This window comes from Furipterus horrens, unplaced genomic scaffold (genome assembly GCF_987537825.1).
Source record: "Furipterus horrens unplaced genomic scaffold, mFurHor1.1.pri manual_scaffold_7, whole genome shotgun sequence".
NCBI lineage: Eukaryota > Metazoa > Chordata > Mammalia > Chiroptera > Furipteridae > Furipterus > Furipterus horrens.
This window is the reverse complement of record NW_028327177.1, coordinates 64030982-64053530: the sequence shown is the minus strand read 5'-3', so window position 1 is coordinate 64053530 and position 22549 is coordinate 64030982. Positions and strand designations below refer to the sequence as shown.

General features: G+C 35.9%; 1 protein-coding gene across 2 annotated transcripts in view; it reads right to left on the bottom strand.

Moving 5' to 3' along the window:
• ZC2HC1A (zinc finger C2HC-type containing 1A) overlaps nucleotides 1-22549 on the bottom strand; it is a 57211-nt gene that overhangs the window by 16415 nt on the left and 18247 nt on the right. For both annotated transcript variants that reach the window (XM_090282894.1, XM_090282895.1), the window contains exons 4-7: nucleotides 20686-20827; nucleotides 8750-8898; nucleotides 4674-4773; nucleotides 4045-4147 (exon numbers count right to left, since the gene is read on the bottom strand). In XM_090282894.1, coding sequence (XP_090139020.1) covers nucleotides 4045-4147; nucleotides 4674-4773; nucleotides 8750-8898; nucleotides 20686-20827 — 494 coding nt within the window. The remainder of the gene's footprint in view (nucleotides 1-4044; nucleotides 4148-4673; nucleotides 4774-8749; nucleotides 8899-20685; nucleotides 20828-22549) is intronic.

Genomic DNA, 22549 nt, shown 5'->3' with positions numbered 1-22549 from the left:
AACAGTATATCTAGAAAGAAATGAAACTTCGGCAAGCTTTCAAAATATTCATAGCTGAATGATCAGTTTTAGAAATATTTGGCAATGATATCAATAACTTATTTCTAATTTTAAATAAACTTTAACTTATAGGAGGTCCTTGTTTACTGGTGATATTATGAAAGAGAATTCTCTTAAGAAATAAACCACTCAGTCTTGTAAAATTATAGCAAGCACAGTAGATTGAGATATAATTAAAATATGACTTCTGAATACTGGGAAAAATTTTATAATACCAGGTGGTATCCTGTATCTTTACAGACCTCCATTGTTATAATGTTCTGAGGCATTCCAAGTTCTGAAATGTGTCCTCCTATTTTTGATCCCAAATTTATCAATCTTATACAGATAATTTAGTATCTAATTCCATGACAGTTATCTTTCCTAATCCAATAGTCTCATTCACTGTTGTCCACATAAGAAGCCAAAGTCTGCAATTGAAGATTGTTTTAGACATTTCAAGATCAATTTAAAAAAAACAATAGTTCATAAAAATTTAAATACAAAAGGTACTTAAAAACCAGTCATTTATACGACTGTTAATATAAAGTATTAGGAACCACATTTAATTTTTATATTATGCAATGTTCCTTACATGCATTCTGTTGCTCCAAAGTAAACTCCTGTTTTTCACAGTAACAGAACAGAAGTAAAGCTTGGAAATTTGACATTTTAACTATTAAAAATTATCAGCTGAAACATCCACTTAAGCTGGACATTAACCATTAAGAAATCATAATTCTAAAGGCATGACTGTGAACTCTGTGACAGAATTCAAATGTGGCAATATTTATTTAAAAGCTCTGTGCTTCATAATACTTCTAAAATCTCCTGGGAATAAACATAATTATCTTTTAGAATAAGTGAAAATTTTCCACTGGGTGTATGCTTTGCTTAAAAAAAGTTATTAAAATCAGCTGACCCACAGGTTGTCTAGAAGTTAATTAGCAAACATGAGAATTTTTCCCAGTACAAGGATAAATTGTTCTGTGGTATGATTCCAATATATGCTAAATATTACAGATCATTGGTATACGTGCTTAAAGCTGAACACAATACCAATTCCAAAAATCACTGAAATTATTTCATTTTACTAATCACAGAAGATGCTCAATTTCTTGGACATTTCAGCTAACCAGGTGTCTTAATTCCTTTACTGTATCCTGAATCACCTGTGGTCAATGGAAATAATAGTTGCCTTACAAACTTTATGTAATTATTCTATCAGTACCAGGATCATGATTCTGTGATGTGACAACAGACTGACAAATGACAGACTGAATTTATTAATTCATTACTTTTTAAATTTGTCAAAAACGTACTGAGTGCCTATATACTGTGCATTATATAACACTTTATAGTTATATCTATCTGTAAGCAAGACAGACACACAGAGCTTTATGATCGCAGAGCTTATAACCTAGCAAGGGAAACAAACAGCTTATAACCTCAATAACTCTAAAAAAGGAATGAGTCTACCACTAAATAGACAGCTATGAATAGTTCTATTTAATATAGTAATGTTTCAGTTAATATAGTAATATGTTAGCCAGAAGCAAACACCACTGCTCTCTTCCCAGTATCTAAAACACTCCTTTACCATGTAAGGATCATATATAAATGGACAATTGGGGTTTGAATAGTTATCTTTGACAGTTTAATATGATGTGAGAGAACTGAAAATTTTAACTCTTCATCATAAGTTGTGCATAACATAAAATTATGTACTCATAATCTTTGCTTGTTAGTAAAAACATATTTTGTCCAAGAGATCATACAAATGTTGATCAAATTTTCTTAGGTGAGTTGTCAGGGTCTAGGCAGAGTCACAGATGTTTTCAGAGTAAGATCAAGAAAGGAGATAGGCACAAAGTCAAAGTCATAAAGCTTTTTAGTGGCAAAGTAGGGCCTTGAAGTCTAGTTTTCTAATTCAAAGTCAGGGACTCTTTCAATTATACCAGCCAGCTTCACATGCCCTATTAAGAATACTGAGTGTCAGTACAACTCAATATTGCCAACTGATAAAATTACCAGCATGATAGGAGAGGTAATGAAAAATATTAGCTTTTAATTAATAATCAACTGCAAATGAAGCTATAAATAACAATACAAACATTATAAACTAACATGGAAGGCAATTCTTTGTGATGTGATTAGATAAGTAACAGTACATACACTATAAACTAACATGGAAGGCAGTTCTTTCTGATGTGGTTAGAGAGGCTTTGTAAGTTAAAACACACATGACTATGTCTATATTTTAGTTATTAAAGTCAAATCCGTAGAGCCCTGGTCCATGTGGCTCAGTTGGTTGGGCATAATCCAGCATACCAGAAAGTCACAGGTTCAATTCCGAGTCAGAGCACATGCTCATGTGTGGGTCCAGTCCCTAGTCGAGCGCATTTGAAAGGCAACCGATTGATGTTTCTCTCCCTCTCTTCCTCCCTCCCTTCCTGTCTCTTTCTAAAATCAATAAGCATATTCTTGGATGAGGAAAATAAATAAAATAAAATAAGATAAAATAAAATAAAATAAAATAAAATAAAATAAAACAGTCAAATCAGAAGAGAAGAAAAAAATCAAATCCGTTTTTACCACTGGAAGGTGAGAACCTTTTACTTTCAACCACTGGTTCGACTGATAACCTCTCTTTCTTAAGGATAGCCTGTCTCTTTTTGGAAGCACAACAAAAAGAAAAAACATTTAACTAATCAGATCTCGTTAGTTATTTTTCTTTCTCCATAAAAGAAATTAAATTCCTTTTGGTTCTTGCACTTTTGACACAGTCCAAATTAGAAAACAAAAGGCAATTACTCTCATTTAATACATACCTTCATAAATATTTCCTATATAAAACTAAAGTAATAACCTGTATCTGAAAGTAATATTTGCTATATTTCCTGTATTACTTTCCTGAAAGTAATATTTGCTATATTTCCTGTATTTGCTATATTTCCTGCTATATTTCTTTATCAGTATTTCTAAAGATATAGACATAAGCCTTCACTCTAATGGTGACATAGTAATCCTTAATTTTCTGACATAAAAATGGAAGAAAAAGTAAGTTTCTACTAGAAGGACCTCTATTAAAATTTCTAGTGTTATCAATAATTTTTTCACAGTAACATAATCATTGAAAGCTAATTATGCTACTTTATTGAAAGCCAGGAATATAAAATTGTAGTAAAATAAGAAAAGTATTTAGAAAGTATTAAATAAAAGGAAAAGAATCACCGACTATTATCATTTCAGTATATTTGGTCTTTTTTTGTCTACACTTATTTTTCTTATTTCTATCATAGCAAACACGGAGTTTGTATCCTACATTCCATCAGTGTTATAGCAGAAACAGCTTATTAAAATTTATATATATTTTTATGGTTGCATATTATCCCTTTGTAGATTTCCAATATTTGCTCTTCAAAGCTAGACACATTTAGGTAATTTTTTACATTATAATAAAAAACATCTGAAAAGAGACGAATTTTTAGAGCTAAAGAGATCTTGATTTGTATTCTGCTTCCAACTCCTAGCAGCTGTGCAGTTTTGAGCAAATGAATTACTTTGCTTCTCTGACCCTCTCATCATATTGTAGTGGGGTGGTTTTAATAAAAATATAGGTAACATGTCTAGCACAGTGCCTGATACATAATGCTTAATAATTATGCTTATTATAAAAATCTTTTGTATTTAAAATGATTTCCTTAGCCAGATGCCCATAATTCAATAAAAAATATAAATGTTTTAAGACTCTTGATAAATGTCACCAGATTTTTTTCCAATATGATTATACTAACTTATACCCTCAAAGGCAGTGTTTGTGGATCTGACCAGCAATATTGAAAGACAAATGAACTTAGAGAGGAAATTAAAGTTAATCAAAAAGCCAATTATCTAAACAAAATAAAGCCTTAGAATTATTTATACATATATGTGTGTGTATATATTGTGTATATGTGTGTGTATGTAAACATCACTAATAAATTAAATTCAATATAGACTTACCCTACATGAGGGGCTGCTATCCCTTTATGTGAGGGAGATAAGGTCTGAAGTTTGTTTCCCAAAGAGCTGCTAACTGAAGAAGACACTTTACCTGAAGGCACACCTTACAACGAAAAGGTATTAGTTTTAGTGACACTATGAAATAAAAATCACATAAAACAATGGCTTAGTGGCAATACATCTAAATAAGTTATCAATTAAGAAGAATTCAACATATAATATCCTTCATTTCCTATTCTATATTTCTTATAATTTACATACAAATAAAGGTATACATTAGTAGTATCTTCAAACCATTAAACATTTGTCTATTAGGGATAACTTTCAAGTTTAGAGCAGTATAGGTATAAATGAAGGGGAAATGGTCAAACAATCAAGGTAAGAACTTGGTTGACTATTCTGAACAAATATTTTATCAACAACATCAAGGATATGTAATGAAGCTAAAAAAAGAAAAGGACTATAAAATATCTAAAGCTGAAGCTATTGAAAGTTACTGCATTTTTACCCAGAAATATCTTGCTAATTATAAATCTAGAATAATCTAGAATAGAATACAATCTTCATTTCCTTTTCTACCAATACTGTTAAAACAAAAATAAAACAAGTTATTTAATGGATCTCATTACCTATAACAGTCTTGCTAGTGCCACTTGGTTGTGGTAACCGTGAAGATCCTGATGATATGGTCCCAGGAGAATTTGACTTTTTAAGAGCAGGTGGCTTATACTAAAGTAAAGAAAATAAAATATTTTATCAACATCATTTTTGATTGTCTATTGTTAACTAGTATTATATTTCATTCCCTTCAATTAGCAGTCTTTTTATTAGTTACTGTTATCCAAGGTGAAAAAGTGTAGATTAAAGTGTCACTTCAGCCCTGGCTGGGTGGCTCAGTTAGTTGGAGCATCATCCCATCGTCGTCGGCAGCCGTCCGTCTCGAGAGACGATGGTGTAGCTTCTTAAGAGTCTATCTGCACCGCCGAGAATGGCTGTGCAGTCCGACTCGGGAGTGACACGGTATCTGTCTCCTCCCGTGTTGAATCGACATCTTGTGATGACGCTGGAGTGTCCTCTCCAGTGAAGCTGAAGCTACAGAGCCTGGGCAGGGTGATATGGAGGGTCTGCTGTTGCCCATGCAGCAGACCCCCCCTCTCTTCGCAGCTGAAGGGTCCAAGGGAAAGACGGAGTCAATACAGCTTGGCTTCAGGTGCGCCGCAGGAGTTGCCGGTGTTGACTACAACGTCAAACCGCCTTAGGGACTCCGGCTCCGGATTTTCTGTCGGGGTTTACTCCCTTAGCCTTTCCCCTGGAGAGGTATGCCGCAAGGCAGCGGAGGTTTTTTGGAGTCAGAGTTTTCCTTCTCTGATGTGCCCTGACTGGAAGATCGAACCAGCGACACTTAGCTCGCAGGCCGACGCTCAATCCACTGAGCCAAACCAGCCAGGGGTAATGCCAAGCAAGTACTAACAGAAAAACATAAGAGACACCCAATGATGCTCACTAGGTGGTGTACCTTTAAAGGCCAGGATTTTACTTGTTTCTGGGTGTGGTTTCATATTTCATATGTATAATCCAGCCAAATTTCCTGATAAAAATTCCTAAGATTACATATCAGTAAGGACAAGTTTTACAATAGCTCCTTTTTGGATATCCCCGATGTGAAGAGACAGGGCCAAAGTTTGGCTTCATTGTCCTCACCAGACCATGTCTCAGATGAATGGATATGGGTAGAGAAAAGATAAAGTACATCGGCTTATTTTATTTTTATCTTTGCTCCATTCTCTAGAGGAATATCAGTATTAATTCTATTTTACTGTCTCTTATGAGCCAAATTTTGCTCATATACTCAATACAAAAATATCTTATCAATCACCTGCTCTGATAGAAATGCACTTGCCTAGGGTTACACCCCAACTTAACAACCGAAAACAAATTAAGACTCATGCCACCTTAGTTTCAGCTATGCTTCAACTATAAGGTGATTACTGTGCTTGCGCATGTACTTGAGATTTAGCCTAATGCATTTAGACTGTCTAGGACTTTGTGAAAATGGTTTTAAACCTGATTTTCAAAATTCAAGCCATATTTTATAACCAATAATCAGTACTAGCACTACTACTAAAACACTGCTGGCTAAACAAAAATTTTAAAGTCAAATATTGTAACTCTGAAATTCAATATGTGACCTTAAAAAAAAAAATCTTGATACAAGTGTCTCATACACACACGCTCAAATACCATGCACATTTGGAACTATTATGCCAAAAGCTGAAATTTCTTAAGCACATGGCAAATAGAAAAGCTTCAATAATTATCTGTCAGATGAACAAATGACTGAGAAGACTTTGGAGATAAGCCATATAAAAACAATTTCTTTAAAAGCCTAACAGGTGTTTCTGGTTTATAAGGACATCTGTTAGTATGTCTCTCCCACTAAAATACCAATGAAGACATAAGGGAAGATTTAAAAATAAACAATGATAGAGAAAACAAGACCTAACAAAGACTTGTCAACATATCAGACATATCTACTAAAAATAGGGCCCATAAAACTGAATTAAGAAACTGAATTGGTGACACTCATATTTTGCTAACTACCAAAAAAGAGCAAAATGATCAGCATAAATGAAGGGTAGCATATTATATACTGAGAGGTCAAGTATAGGTGGAGCACAGGTAGGAAGGGCTCTGGTAGCAGTACATACAAGGTACTATAGATTTTTATATACATATTATAATTTATTATTATAAGTTAATTGCTTACAAATAGAAAAAGGCAATATCCCTTTCAAAAGGTCCTTTGTTTTTCTGCTTTCTATATTAAACCTCCTATCATTTTACTCAATTTTATTGTCAGGTTTTCTGAGGTACCTAGAACCTAGTCCAACCTTATCTGTCTCCTATATTTCATATTACTTTCTACAAGAACTAGTCAAGTTAGTTTCCTTTCTGAACACTCATGCTATGAATGCCTCTTGTTTAAAACATATTCACCTGCCTCTCAGTAAGTTGCTGTTCCTCTGACCTAGATACTCTGACTCCTTCCTTACTAAGCTGTATTTTATCTATTCTACGACATCTAGTTGAAATTCTACAATTATAAAGGCTTTCAGGATGACTTTAGCTATCAACAATTTCATATAAGTTCATTCAGAATAATAAAATAATTTTATTTTAATACACTTATAGTCAATATATATTTCTTTCATTTCATTAAGTATTTATTAGGTGCTGATTATTACATGTGTTTTTATGCAGATCACAAATCTAATATTTCCTCAGTAAAATATTTATATTTACCAAGACTTTTTACTGAAATTGGAAAAGCTTAAAGAACATGAAGGCCATTCATTTCTCATAAAATGGCAGAAAGTGCTATTTGAACTGACCATTCAGTGAAACACTAAAAATGCTCAGGACTGATAATACTGAATGCTGGTGAGAGTCCAGTTGCTAAATATGACAAGGATGCATTTAAGCATCTTTAGAAAAGTATTGCATTTAGTTTACTAATAGACCCAGTACTTGCTACATTGTCTGATTCAAAGAGGGTACTCAATAAGAACTTCTTGAATAGATAGAGATGAGAAAATAAGGGTTTAGACTAAAAAGAAGAAGGATGACTGGACATGGAATCAGCACTGATAAAATGGAAGGTGGGAAAATCAAATACCTGGATTTTACATTTATCAATAATTTGTCACCAAGTTGTTGGAATACACACATTCTATTGTATTTTCTTTCCTCTATTAATTTATTCTTGAAATAAAATAAAACAAAAAAATCATATTGCCATTATTAACTATTTATTTAAAAGATATGTGTTGTTTGACATCTGCTTTGGAAATTATTCTAAAGGAGTCACTGTTCTTTTCTAACTATGAAGATGTGCTCTATTTCCAATAATATTAACAAAAACTCAGTGAAATAATTCTCTCAAGGAGGCCCCAAATTTAATGGAGCCTTTTGATTCAATATTTTATTAATATGATAAATGGATTTATTTACTGTCTATTAGGCTTACAGTACTAAAAATTATTTACAAATGAAAGCTTTGTAAAAAATGAAATTTGCTTCGAAGTATGACATTCAGTTTTTGTATAACAATATGCTGTAAGAAAAACAACAGTATTGTAAAAATCAATTTCATATAACAAATCCTTATGGTGAATGGTGTGCTAAGTGCTTTCACAGACATTATTTCACTTGTGTCTCATAATATTCATGTAGATTACCACTTCACAGATGAAGAAATAAAAGCTAAAAGTAGCAGTTTGGATTTGATGCTACATTCATTCCTTCATGTGCATCACTCATATATAGCATGGAAATATTCAGTACCTACATAATTTTCAGAAGAGGATTTTACTGCCATTTTCTTACTCCTGTGTCACCTCTGGTTTCCTGTGCATGTGCTTCCCCTATTTTTACTTATTTTCTTATTTATTCCCTAATACTTTTTTTAAATCTGTATATTTTCAAGTCTCTACTAACTCAAGTCCATTTCAAACTGATTAATTTTAATTATTTATTTTCAACTAGCCATTCAAATTTCTTACTAAATCCTTGAACAGTAATATCTAAATTTTAACAGGTGAGAAAACTGTACTTAAATGTTTCACAAAACATAAACACAAAACAGTAAACTTGAAAAAGTCATTTTCTCATCTGTTTATAGAAATGATTAAGTAGCACATTTCACCTGGGTTCGAGAAGTAGCTTTTCCTTTGGCATCAGTTGAAAATTTGCCTTTATTACTAATACGTGCTGCCTGTTCTTTACAGAAATTGATATGTCTATCAGCAGCATTTTCATTAAATCTCCTCTGGCAATATGGACACTGAATATAATCTAAAGCAAAAAAGAAGCAACTTAATAACATAATACTTGAAATGAGACATAAATAATTATGTTTATATAAAGACAAGCATAAATAACATTTGATAAACAAAATATCTCATTTCCTTATAATCATCCAACCTGACTTACCCAAATTTAGTAAAAGAAATTTAAGCAAAAAGTCTGCTAGTATATAATAACTTCCAGTGTTCTTCCAGCTTAGAATCAAATTTGAGGGAGAAAAGATAAATCCTTGATACAAAAAACGAGTAAGTACAAGAAAAATGTTATTTCTTTTGCCTCTATAATGCCCCATTTTAATCATATATACATATTTTTGTATGGTAGACTAGTTAAGTAGTAATGACACATTATATTCAAAATACATTTTAAAATTCGAGATCATCTGTTAAAATCTTTTATTTGTATTAGAAAACTCATAAAATAATTTAATCAACTTTATAAAGTTTTATTTTTTAGAGACCACAACAAACGGAATAAGTGAAAACAATATAACTCATTAACATAACTAATTCAAAATTAAGAGTAAATCTTCCATGATAAAATAGTATAAAATGCAAGGTATACAATAAATGAAATTTCTTTTAAAATTAAATCTCCAAATTATCACAAAATGAACCAAATTTTGTAGCAATGTAAAAGATTTCAACTGAGGCGCTGAGAAGACATGGATATAAAAATTTAGCAATGTACAAAAAAAAAGTCACTTCAACAGGTTTAGTTTTGAGAGGGAGGGAGTTTACCCTTTGGCATGGACACTCATCTGAAGCTCAGAAATTTGTACCACTAATTAGAGTAGGTCTAAAATTTCTAATAACAAATGAGTTGTTTTGTCACGACTAAGAGATTTAAAATTGTCTAAAGCCCAAATCAGTAAACAAACATCTCCAAAACAGAGAAAAATCAACTGTACGGGTAAAATTTTGGAAGAATTAGAAGAGATCCAGGACTTCCAGCCAAGATGGAGGCCTGGACAAACATGCTGGGTCTCACTCCACAACTAAGAAGGAATACAACTATCTCAAAACTAGAGACAATGAGAAGTTCCAGAAAATTAAGCTGCATGGAAGTCCAACAAAGAAAGATATAAAGAAGAAATACTCATCCAGATAGGTAGGAGGGGCGGAGCCCAGGCGGAGAGGACGTGGCGTGGTGGCCATGGCAGTGGCTGGCCAGCAGAGAGCACAGTCACACATTTTAAAAACTGGAGAAGGACATCTGGGGAGCGTTCCCAGCTCCTAAGCAGACTGAGTAGCTCACTGTCCCAGTGTCAGAGAAAATCAAGCCTCATTGCTTCTGACTGTGCAAACCAGTGGGGGTTGGAGCGGGTGAAGAAACTGCCGGTCTCACAGAAGAGTCTGCTTCTTTAAAGGGCCTCCAAGGTTCTAGAACATCCGGAGACCCACCCACTCTGGGAACAATGGCCAGGGCAACAGCTAGAGCTGCCAGTCCCATATGATAGTGGGAGAAGTGCCTGGAAAAGGGGCAAGTGCAGAGCAAGTGGCATTGTTCCCTCTCAGACCCCTCCCTCACATACAGTGCCAAAACGTGGTGAAACGATTTGCCCTGTTGATGAATACCTAAGGCTCCACCCCTTACAATGTAACAGGAGCAACAGCTCTACCTAAGACACAGAGGTAAACAAACACAGGAGCCTGTCAAGATGAGGAGACAGAGAAGTATGGCCCAAAAGAGGGAATGAATCAAGGTTCCAGTGGGAAAACTAAGCAACAAGGAGATAGCCAACCTAACAGACACAGAATTCAAAATACTGGTGATAAAGATTCTCACAGGCCTGACAGATATGCTTGAGTATGGCAAATGCATAAGGAAAGAAGTGAAGGCTATACTAAGTGAAACGAAGGAAAATCCACACAAAACCAATGGTGAAGGGCAGGAAACCAGGGTTCAAATCAATGATTTGGAAAATAAGGAAGAAAAAAACGTCAACCAGTACAGAATGAGGAAACAAAAACAAAAAAAAAAAAAAAAATGAGGAGAGGCTTAGTAACATCTGGGATGACTTTAAATGTGCCAACATCCGAATCATAGGGGTGCCAGAAGGAGAAGAGGGAAAGCAAGAAATTGAAAGCTTATGTGAAAAAATAATGAAGGAAAACTTCTTAAATTTGGCGAAGGAAATATACATACAAGTCCAGAAAGCACGGAGAGTCTCAAACAAGCTAGAACCAAAGAGGTCCACACCAAGACACATTGTAATTAAAATGCCAAAAGTTCAAGATACAGAGAGAATCTTAAAAGCAGCAAGAGAAAACCAGAAAGTTACCTACAAAGGGGTGCCTATAATACTATCAGCAGATTTCTCAAAAAAAAACTTTGCAGGCAAGAAGGGACTGGCAAGAAGTATTCAATGTGATGAAAACCAAGGACCTACAACCAAGATTACTCTATCCAGCAAAGCTATCATTTAGAATGGAAGGGAAGATGGAGTGCTTCCCAGACAAGATAAAGCTAAAACAGTTCATTATCACTAGAGGATCCAAGATGGCGGAGGAGTAAGTGGAAGCTCACTAACCTCCTCCCAGGACCAATCTGGACTTACAGCTTAATTGTACAGAAATCATCTGGAATAACCAACTGAACATGAGCTGGAAAGAAGTCTTATAACAATGGAGAGACAGAACAGGCCGCTTCATCACAACGTGACCGGTAGGAAGTGCGGAGACATGAAAGAGCTGGCTGGACTACCACAGGTGGCAGCTGAAGGGACTGAGAAACCGCTCAGCAGCCAGGGGTTCCCCCTGAGAACAGCATGGTCTAAATCCCCGGCGGGGCTTCCCAGCCTACAGCAACAGAGCGGAAAGTAAAATAGCATCCAGTTGTGAAAAACAAAAAGCAGGCCTGAAAGAAACTGCTTGAGAAAGAGAGCTCTAAAGCGCATCACATACAAAAATATTTTGGCACGCACTTAACTTGAACTCAAGCAGAGGGAGGGCAGAGAATATCTGGGACACTTGGGGAAAGTTTGGGGTGGTGGCTTTGAGGGGAGAACTGGGGGCAGACAGCCAGGTCCCAGTGCTGATTCATTCTCCTTGCTGCAGACAGACCATTCCCCTCCAAGTGGCATAAGCCTGAGGGGAAGCAAAAGCCCTGCCTACAGGAATTAATCTGTCCCACCCTTGGTGCTTAAGCCTGACCATTGATAACAGATTGAAGGTTAACAACTAAAGGAGACAGACAAAGACAGTAGATAACAGGTAGTCTCCAACATGCTGCCTAGGCCCAGAATGGTACACGATCTGAGGCCACCAAGGGCAGATCCAGGAAGTGCAGATCAATCTAAGAAGTAGCAACAAACGAGAAGGGTCACAAAAATGGGGAAACAGAGAAACAAACCCCCATCGAAAGGAAAAGAGGAATCCCCAGAAAGAATGCTAAATGAAATAGAGGTAAGCAAACTATCAGACATGGAATTCAAAACATGGATTATAGGAAAGCTCAATGAATTCAGGGAACCCAAAGAAAACTGCAAAGAACTCCAGGTAAACTACAAGGAACTTACTGAGAATTACACCAGCATGAAAAAGGACGTAGAAGCTATCAATAAGAGCCAGGAGAAAATGAAGAATACAATTTCTGCATTGAAGAACACAGTAGAAGGAATTAAATGCAGGCTAGAGGAAGTGGAAGATCAAATCAGCGAGCTGGAAGAAAACGTAGAAAAAAATTCCCAGACAGTGCAACAAAATGAAGAAAGACTGATAAAGAATGAAGAAGTTTTAAGAGAGCTGCAGGACAACATGAAACGTAATAATATCCATATCACAGGAATAGCAGAAGAAGAAGAAGAGGACCAAGGGATAGAAAACCTGTTTGAAAAAACTAATGACAGAAAACTTCCCTAATTTGATGAGAGAAAAAGTCACGCAAGTCCAGGAAGCACAGAGGGTCCCAGTGAAGATGAACCCCAACAGGTCCACTTCAACACACACCATTATAAAAATGGCAACATTGAAAGACAAAGAGAAAATCCTAAAAGCAGCAAGACAGAAACAGCTAATAAATACAAGGGAGCTCCAATAAGGCTAGCATCATATTTCTCAACAGAAACACTAAAAGCCATAAGGAAATGACAAAAAATATTCCAAGTAATGAAAAACAAAGGCCTTCAACCAAGACTACTCTACCCAGCAAGGCTTTCATTCAAAATGGAAGTAAAAAACAGAGTTTCCCAGACAAAAGAAGTCTAAAAGAATACATCTCCACCAAACCTGTATTGAAAGAGATGCTAAAGGGAATGCTTTAAGAAGATGCAGAAACAGAGAATGACAGAGAGGAATACAAGTACAAAGGGGGAAAATGACAATGAATAAGTACCTATCAATAATAACCTGAAACTTAAATGGATTAAATGCACCAATCAAAAGACACAGGGTAGCTGAATGGATTAGAAAGCATGACCCACATATATGCTGTCTACAAGAGATCCACCTTAGAACAAACGACCTACACAGACTGAAAGTGAAGGGATGGAAAAATATATTTCAAGCAAATGACATGAAAGAAAAGCTGGGGTAGCAATACTGACATCAGACAGAACAGATTTTACAGCAAAGGCCATAAAAAGAGACAAAGGACATTTCATAATACTAAAGGGAAAAATCCATCAAGAAGATAAAACCGTTGTAAACATATATGCACCCAACAGAGGAGCTCCCAAATATGTAAGAAAATTTTTGAAAAACTTCATGAAAGACATAGACAGCAACACACTCATAAGTAGGGGTCTTTAACACTCCATTGTCAACAATGGATAGATCCTTGAAGCAAGGAAACAACAAAGATATTGATGCACTGAACAATACTCTAGATCAAATGTACTTAGTCAATATATATAGAACTTTTCACCCCAAAGGAGCAAAATATACATTCTTCTCAAGTGCACATGGAATATTATCAAAGCTAGACTACATGGTAGGACAAAAAACAAGCCTCAACAAATTCAAGAAAACTGAAATTATATCAAGCATCTTCTAAGATCCCAATTGCTTGAAACTGGAAATGAACTTCAAGGAATAAATTCAAAAACATTCAAACTCATGGAGAATGAATAACATGCTATCAAATAAAGAATGGGTAAACAATGACATCAAAGAAGAATTAAAAAATTTCTAGACACAAATGATAATGAACACATAACAGCCCAAAACCTATGGGATACAGCGAAAGCAGCCCTGAGAGGAAAGTTCATAGCAAGACAGGCCTACCTAAAAAGGATAGAAGAATCTCTAATAAAAAACTTAACACTATAGCTACAAGAACTAGAGGAATAACAACAAACAAAACCCAGAGCAAGTAGAAGGAAGGAAATTATCAAGATCAGAGCAGAATTAAATGAGATAAAGACTAAACAAAGATTTCAAAAGATCAATAAAACTAGGAGCAGGTTCTTTGAAAAGACAAACAAAATCAACAAGCCTTTAACCAGGCTCATCAAGAAATAAGAGACGACCCAAATAAATAAAATCAGAAATGAAAGAGGAGAAATCACAATCGATACCACAGAAATACAAAGGATTGTAAGAAATTATTACGAACAACTGTATCACGAGAAATTTGACAACCTAGATGAAATGGACAAATTTCCAAAACCGAATCAAGAAGAAGAAGAAAGCCTGAACAGACCAATGACAACTAGTGAAATTGAAGCAGTAATCAAAAAACATACGGCACAAAAAAACCCTGGACCGGATGGCTTTACAGCTGAATTTTACAAAACATTTAGGAAATAACTAACTCCTATCCTTCTCAGACTATTCAAAAAAATCCAAGAAGAGGAAGACTCCCAAACTCTTTCTATGAAGCCAGTATTACTCTAATTTCAAAACCAGGTCAAGACACAAGAAAGAAAGAAAACTCTAGGCCAATATTGCTGATGAACATAAATGCTAAAATCCTCAACAAAATATTGAAAAACAGGATCCAGCAACACATGAGAAAGATCACACACCGCGATCAAGTGGGATTCATCCCAGGGATGCAAGGATGGTTTAATATTCGCAAATCAATAAACACAATACACCACATAAACAAAATGAAAGACAAAAACCACATGATCAAATCAATAGATGCTGAAAAAGGATTTGATAAATTACAAAACCCATTTATGATTAAAACACTCAGCAAAACAGGAATACAGGGAGCATACCTAAACTTAATAAAGGCCATATATGAGAAACCTGAAGGGCGAACACTGAGATCATTCTCCCTGAGATCAAGAACAAGACAAGGATGTCCACTCTCTGCACTCCTATTCAACACAGTCTTGGAAGTTCTGGCCAAAGCAATCAGACAAGAGAAAGAAATAAAAGGCATCCAAATTGGGAAAGAAGAAGTAAAGCTGTCATTATTTGCAGATGATATGATAGTGTACATAGAAAACCCTATGGATTCCGTGAAAAAACTACTTGACCTAATAAGTGAATTGGGCAAAATAGCAGGGCACAAAGTCAATATTCAGAAATCGAAGCCATTTCTGTACACCAACAATAAAATATCTGAGATAGAAACTAGAAAAAAAAAATCCCATTTACTATAGCAACAAGAAAAATAAAATACCTAGGAATAAACTTAACCAAGGGGGTAAAAGACCTGTGCTCAGAAAACTACATAACACTGAACAAAAAAATTAAGGAAGATATAAATAAAGGGAAGTATATACCATGTTCATGGAAGGGAAGAATCAACATCATTAAAATGTACATACTACCCAAAGCAATTTATAGAGTCAATGCAATCCCTATTAAAATACCAATGACATATTTCACAGACTTAGAACAAATACTTCAAAATTTTACATAGAACCAAAAAAGAGCCCGAATAGCCACAGGAATCTTGAGGAAGAACACAGTAGGCAGAATCACATTACCTGATATCAAACTATACTAATAAGGCCACAGTAATCAAAACAGTCTGGTACTGGCATAAGAACAGACATACAGATCAATGGAACAGACTAGAGAGCCCAGAAATAAACCCAGGTATATATGGTCAACTAATATTTGACAAAGGAGGAAGGAACATAAAATGGAGTGAAAAGACCCTCTTCAACAAATGGTGTTGGCAGAACTGAACAGGGACATGCAAAAAAATGAAACTAGACCAACTTCACCACACACCAGAATAAACTCAAGATGGATCAAAGATGTAAATGTAAGCTATGACACCATAAAATTCCTAGAGGAAAACATAGGCAGAAAAATTTCAGATATCTCACATAGCAATATTTTCACTGATATATCTCCTAAGGCAAGTGAAATAAAGGAAAAAATAAACAAATGGGACTACATCAAACTAAAGAGTTTCTGCTCAGCAAAAGAAAACATCAGCAAGATGAAAAGGGAACCATCCTTATGGGAAAATATATTTGCCAATGATACCTCAGACAAGGGACTGATCTCCAAAATATATAAAGAACTTATACGACTCAACACCAAGAAGATAAACAATCCAATTAAAACATGGGCAAAGGACCTTAAAAAACACTTTTCCAAAGAGGACCCACAGACAGTCTATAGACTTATGAAAGAATGCTCAACATCACTAGCCACCAGAGAAATGCAAATAAAAACCACAATGAGATACCACTTCACACCAGTCAGAATGGCCATCATCAACAAATCAAGAAACATGTGCTTGCGAGGATGTGGAGAAAAAGGAACCCTAGTGCACTATTGGTGGGTATGGAGACTGGTGCAGCCACTATGGAAAACAGTATAGAATTTCCTCAAAAAAATAAAAATGGAACTGCCTTTTGATCCAGCAATTCCATTGCTAGGATTATATCCATAAAATCCAGAAACACCAATTCAAAAGAACCTATGCACCCCTATGTTCATAGCAGCACTATTTATAATAGCCAAGTGCTGGAAACAACCTAAGTGCCCATCTCGAGATAAGTGGATCAGAAAACTGGTACATTTACACAGGGGAGTACTATGTAGCAGAAAGAAGGAACTGCTACCATTTGCAACAACATGGTTGGAACTGGAGAGAATTATGCTTAGCGAAATAAGCCGTGCAATGAATGAAAAATACCATATGTTATCATCTAATACAGGAGACTAATGAATAACACAAACAAGCAAGCAATATTGAACCGGAGGTATGTAAACAAGGAGTAGACTAACAGTGACAAGGTGTGACAGGGGATGGAGAGAAGGGGGTAGGAATGGGAAGGTTCTACGCAATGAACTGGTATAAATGACCCATGGACATGGACAACTGGGTGGGGACTGACTGTCGGAGAAGAGGTGGAAGGGCGCGGTGAAGCAATAGGGAAAAAGGTGGGACAACTATAATAGAAAAACAAACTAACATTTTTAGTGGGGGGAAAAAGTTAAAGCAAAATAAATTAATAACTGAGCCAGCAACTCCCCTCCCCCAAAAAAACCCTCACATGTAGGAAAGTGAAGAAAGGTAACGTAAAGTATGGAAATGCAATTTTAGTGAATATTAGAAGGACAAGGATTTTCCTTCATACTGTATATTTTTCTCCCCACCTGATCCCTCCAGAATTTGGCATTCTGAAAAAGTAAGTAATGACATAAGGTCTTTGCATAAAACTAATAAAATCAGTTGCTAATAGAGGTTTTGTTGACCAAGACTTTGACTGCAATGTCATGCCAAAAGGAGGCATGCTTGGGCTCTGGTTGTTATCAAAAAGCCCCAAGGAACTATGATTGACTTTTGAAGGTAATAAAAGCCCATGAGAAAAAAGGCCTGGTACCTTGGTTGGCTGTGTGGTCCATGGCAATCTCTCTAGGGAAGGAACAAAGGTTGCTTTCCTGAAAGTTGGCTAGAAGGGACCTTAAGGCACAATGGAAAACCTGAAAGACTTGGATAAGACAGGTGTTTACAGGCAAGACTGAATGGCAGGTATGTGGCTCAGGTCCTGTGCCATGAAGGGCAGACTGAAAGTTGCCCTTAAAGGATCCTTGTGTAAGTTCCAGCAAAGCAGACTTAAAGATCATAAGTGATCATTTGCTGCTCTTGTTGTGTTTATGCAAATGAACAGGATAAATTAAAACTGGATTTAATGCAGTCTCTTTAATGACAAGGAGGGTAATCTTAAGGAGAAAAATCATGATTCAGGGAAAATCACAATGCTTAGTGGTAGACTATAAAGTAGTGCAGCTAACTGTCTTTAAAGTTTCTTTTCATTTGAAAGTTAAACTAGGTCTGTGGCATCATCATAGATGCTTAATTCATAGGCAAGAAGAATGTCAAATGCCTTGCAACTGGATGTCTTTCCAATAAGACAGTCTTGCAGATTTAGAGACTGGTTTGTGGGTTATGTTGCATAAATTAACATGTTTTCGGTTTTCAAAGGGCATAAGCCTATGATCTCATTACTGCACCTGAGTGATTGTCTGTATGTATAGGCCTCACTTAATCCTGTCTGCATCTCTGCCTCCTGAGACTCAATGGTTTGGTTGAACTAAGCGGCTGGGTTGGTGAAGAATGGGGTGGTCTGTGGGCTCACTTTAAAACTGGTTTCTCTTTACTATCCTAATGACCTGGACAGAAAGGGCCCAGAGGTCTGAAAGGGGGGCAACCTAAAATATTCCCCTCAGGCCAAACTAAGTATAGTGGGCAAAAAGGTTTTGGACAGGTGTGACGTGCCTGGCACACATTCCTACAAAGAAGCCCTTTTTTCTCCCATGTGGGACATTGAAAAATGAATCCCTGCCTTTTCTCATCTAGTGGTTATGGATTTAATGATGTCTTTTAACCCTTTTGCCAAATCTGTTGGCCCCAGGCTACAATAAGGATGCCAGTCTGTTAAACCAAGCATGCCGTTGTCCGGGGACTGCCAACTGACTTGGAGTCTGCAAGATCCTTCCCCATGAGGGAAGGCCACCCTCCCCTCCACACCCCCACTCTTACTAAGGATTTCTGGACCCAAGGGTAGGTAGGACTACGACCACGCCCAGCTTGAAGCAGCTAGAGGTGCATGAGACCTTCGCTCATTGTCCTTTATAAGATTATAAAGGGTCTTAAGTCTGAGAGGGGGATTGCTATTTTTTATTGCTATAAAAAATTAATTAATTAATTTAAAAAAGATAATATAGGAAATGGTGAAGCCAAAGAACGTGTATGCATGACCCATGGACATGAACTAAGGGGGGTGGGATTGCTGGGGGGAGGGGGGTGCTGGGTCGTTGGAGCTAAGGGGGAAAAAAAAGAATCAATTCTATCCTGTTTAAAGAGAAGCACTTTAAATAAAAATACACAAGTTGAAAAAAAAAAAGTGTTCATTATCACCAAGCCATTATTATATATAATGTTAAAGGGAAGAAAAAGAAGATCAAAACTATGAACATTAAAATGACAAACTCACAACTATCAACAACTGAATCTAAAAAAATAAAAACAAAACCCAACTAAACATACCAGAATAGGAACAGAATCGTAGGTATAGGAATCATTTGGAGGGTCAGCAGCTGGGAGGGGGAAGGGGGAGAAATGGGGAAATGGTGCAGGGACTAAGAAGCATAATTGGTTGGTACAAAATAGACAGGGGGGAGTTAAGAATAATTTAGGAAAGGGTGAAGCCAAAGAACTTATATGCATGACCCATGGACATGAATTAAGGGCAGTGGAATTGCTGGGGAAAGGGGGGTACAGGAAGAGGGGAGCAATGGGGAAAAAATTGGGATCACTGTGACAACATAATCAATAAACTAGATTTTAAAAAAAGAAGAAGAGATCCAAAGCCAGCTGGGTCAACCCAGAAACACTCCTAGCCTTAAAGTTAATTATTCTACAACATAGGTTGGCAAGCTAGGGCCCTTGGGCCAAATCCAAACTACCTGCTGCTTGTTTTGATAAAGTGTTATTAGAACACAGCCATACCCATCTATTTACATATTGTCTATGGCTGATTTCTTGTATCAGTGCCAACAGAGCTGGGTAGTTGCCAAAGAGAGACTCTGTGGCTTGTAAAGCCTAAGATTTACTCTCTGGTCCTTACAAAATAGGTTGGTTGAGTTCTTCTCTGCAATAAAATGTTAAAATTGATTATATCTAGATTTTCTTAAGAAATTTCTCTTCACTAAGAAATAAATTCCGATGTAGAATACTAATACAATTTTCATGTAGCTAACTTGTTATATTAAAATACTACCTCTTCATGCTATGCTAATAACCAATGTTAAAATGTTAACTGTGCTATTTTAAATCTTTTAGTATCTTAATATCTCAAATGGGGTTGCTAGCATCCTGCCTTGCTTTTGTTAACAATAACAAGCAACTTTTACCTACGCAATGAAGAAAATAAAATAATACGTGTATTTAGGGCATAATTTAGATATATCAGTGTATATGGTAATTTCCTCACATGAATTGTACATTTTTGAAGCAATATTATGAATCTTTTTCCTTCCCAGATGAGAAGATTCCAAGGAACTAGGCAACATATCTACATCTTACTGAATGACTAAATTTCTATTCAGAGTGAGCATGACTAAAATATTTCCTAGAATACTAATATTTAAGTTATAATAGTTTAAAATATTATAATGCTTTAATTAAAAGTATTGAGACAAAAAGATACTGCATTTCTGTGTTTAACACTGATGTGTCTTAATAAGCCTTAATGCTTATTACCGCTTATTTTGTAATGAAGACTTTAAAGATCATGCTTCATCATGTTCCATCATTATGAATTAAGTTTAATAGCAACTTAAAATTTATTAAAATTCTATCACTATTTTCTCCCCACATGAATATTACTATCAACAACATTCCATATACCAGGATCATAAGATGGTGGAGGAGGAGGAGGAAGCTTGCCCCCCTCCTTCAGGGCCTGATCAAGGCCTTTAGCTGCTCTTATGGTGGCAATGAATTCCTCATGTTTTCTTCTCCAATTAGATGGTTTCTTTGGAGGTTCAGGCTATGAAGAAAAGAAAAAGAAAAACCAGTTTTAAAACACTTTTTACAATAAATTAAGGTAAAACCTGAAGACATTAAATATTCTCTTACTAGGAGTCCTTAAATGATTTCCTTCCCAAACTTAAAATTACAAAAAAGAATTTTATGCAACTATATTATACATAATTTTTAAAATGCAACTGTAATTGAGATAGACACTGCTAAATTGACTTCTGTAGGTATAACATGCATTTAACATCCAACCAAGAGTATGTTTCCGTGTTTCCCCAGTTTCTCCAACTGAGGTGTTATCACACTTTTGGGTTAACTGATTAGGGGTAAAAAATAGTTTTATGGTTTTAACTGATTTTTCTCTTTTAATGAATAAGACTGAGCATCTGTTCATATTAAGAAACATTTGTATTGCCTTTGCTCTGAACAGTTTATATGCCTGGTCAACTCACCCGTTAGGTTATTGGTTTTTTGTTTATTTTTTTCCTTAAACAATTTCCAGTAACTCTTTAGAGACTAGCCCAACCCTCCCTAACAATTATGTGTGTCTTCTGACACACAAACATTTTTTTTAAATGTAGCTTAATTTACAAATCTCTTCTTTATGGTCACTGGGTTTGCTGTCACAATATGGTCTAATCTCACACCAACGTAAAATGAAAATCTTTCATGTTTCCACTCAGAACTTTCATGGTTTCATTTAAAAATGTTTCAATTTCTTATTCATTGGGAATTTATCCCAATAGATGGTGTGACATATGGATTTCACTTTATTTTTTGTTCGTTAACACAGATATGCAGCTGTTTCACCATCCTATATTGCTTTTCTTCCCACTGAACTGAGATAATAAATTTACCATATTCTCTTTTGGATTTAGGCTTATTTCTGAACTTTTTCTTTTGTTCCATTGTTGTGACTATCCTTTCAGTGTTTTAAATATGGTTACTTAATAATAATATTTTAATTCTGCTTCTTTTACAATCTTTTGTGGTTGTTCTAAGATGTATATTTTTCCATATGAACTTTAAAACTAGCTTGCCTACTTTTGTTTAAAAAAACTTTTAACTGTAAAATTAAACATTATATCCATAAACAACTTAAGGAACTTTAAATTTTTATTATACTAAGTCTATCTATCCAAGAATATATTTCCATTTGAAGAAGTGTTCATTCGTCTTTCAGTAGTATTTTAAAGTATTATTTGTGGAAGTCTTATACCTTTATTCCGTCGTCGGCAGCCGTCCGTCTCGAGAGACGATGGTGTAGCTTCCTAAGAGTCTATCTGCACCGCCGAGAATGGCTGTGCAGTCCGACTCGGGAGTGACATGGTATCTGTCTCCTCCCGTGTTGAATCGACATCATGCGATGACGCTGAAGCTACAGAGCCTGGGCAGGATAATATGGAGGGTCTGCTGTTGCCCAGGCAGCAGACCCCCCCTCTCTTCGCAGCTGAAGGGTCCAAGGGAAAGACGGAGTCGATACAGCTTGGCTTCAGGTGCGCCGCAGGAGTTGCCGGTGTTGACTATAACGTCAAACCGCCTTAGGGACTCCGGCTCCGGATTTTCTGTCGGGGTTTACTCCCTTAGCCTTTCCCCTGAAGAGGTATGCCGCAAGGCAGCGGAGGTTTTTTGGAGTCAGAGTTTTCCTTCTCTGATACCTTTATTACCATAAGGTTTATTCCTAAATATTATACATTTGGTGTAGTTCTTTTATAAAGGGTCTTCATTTTTA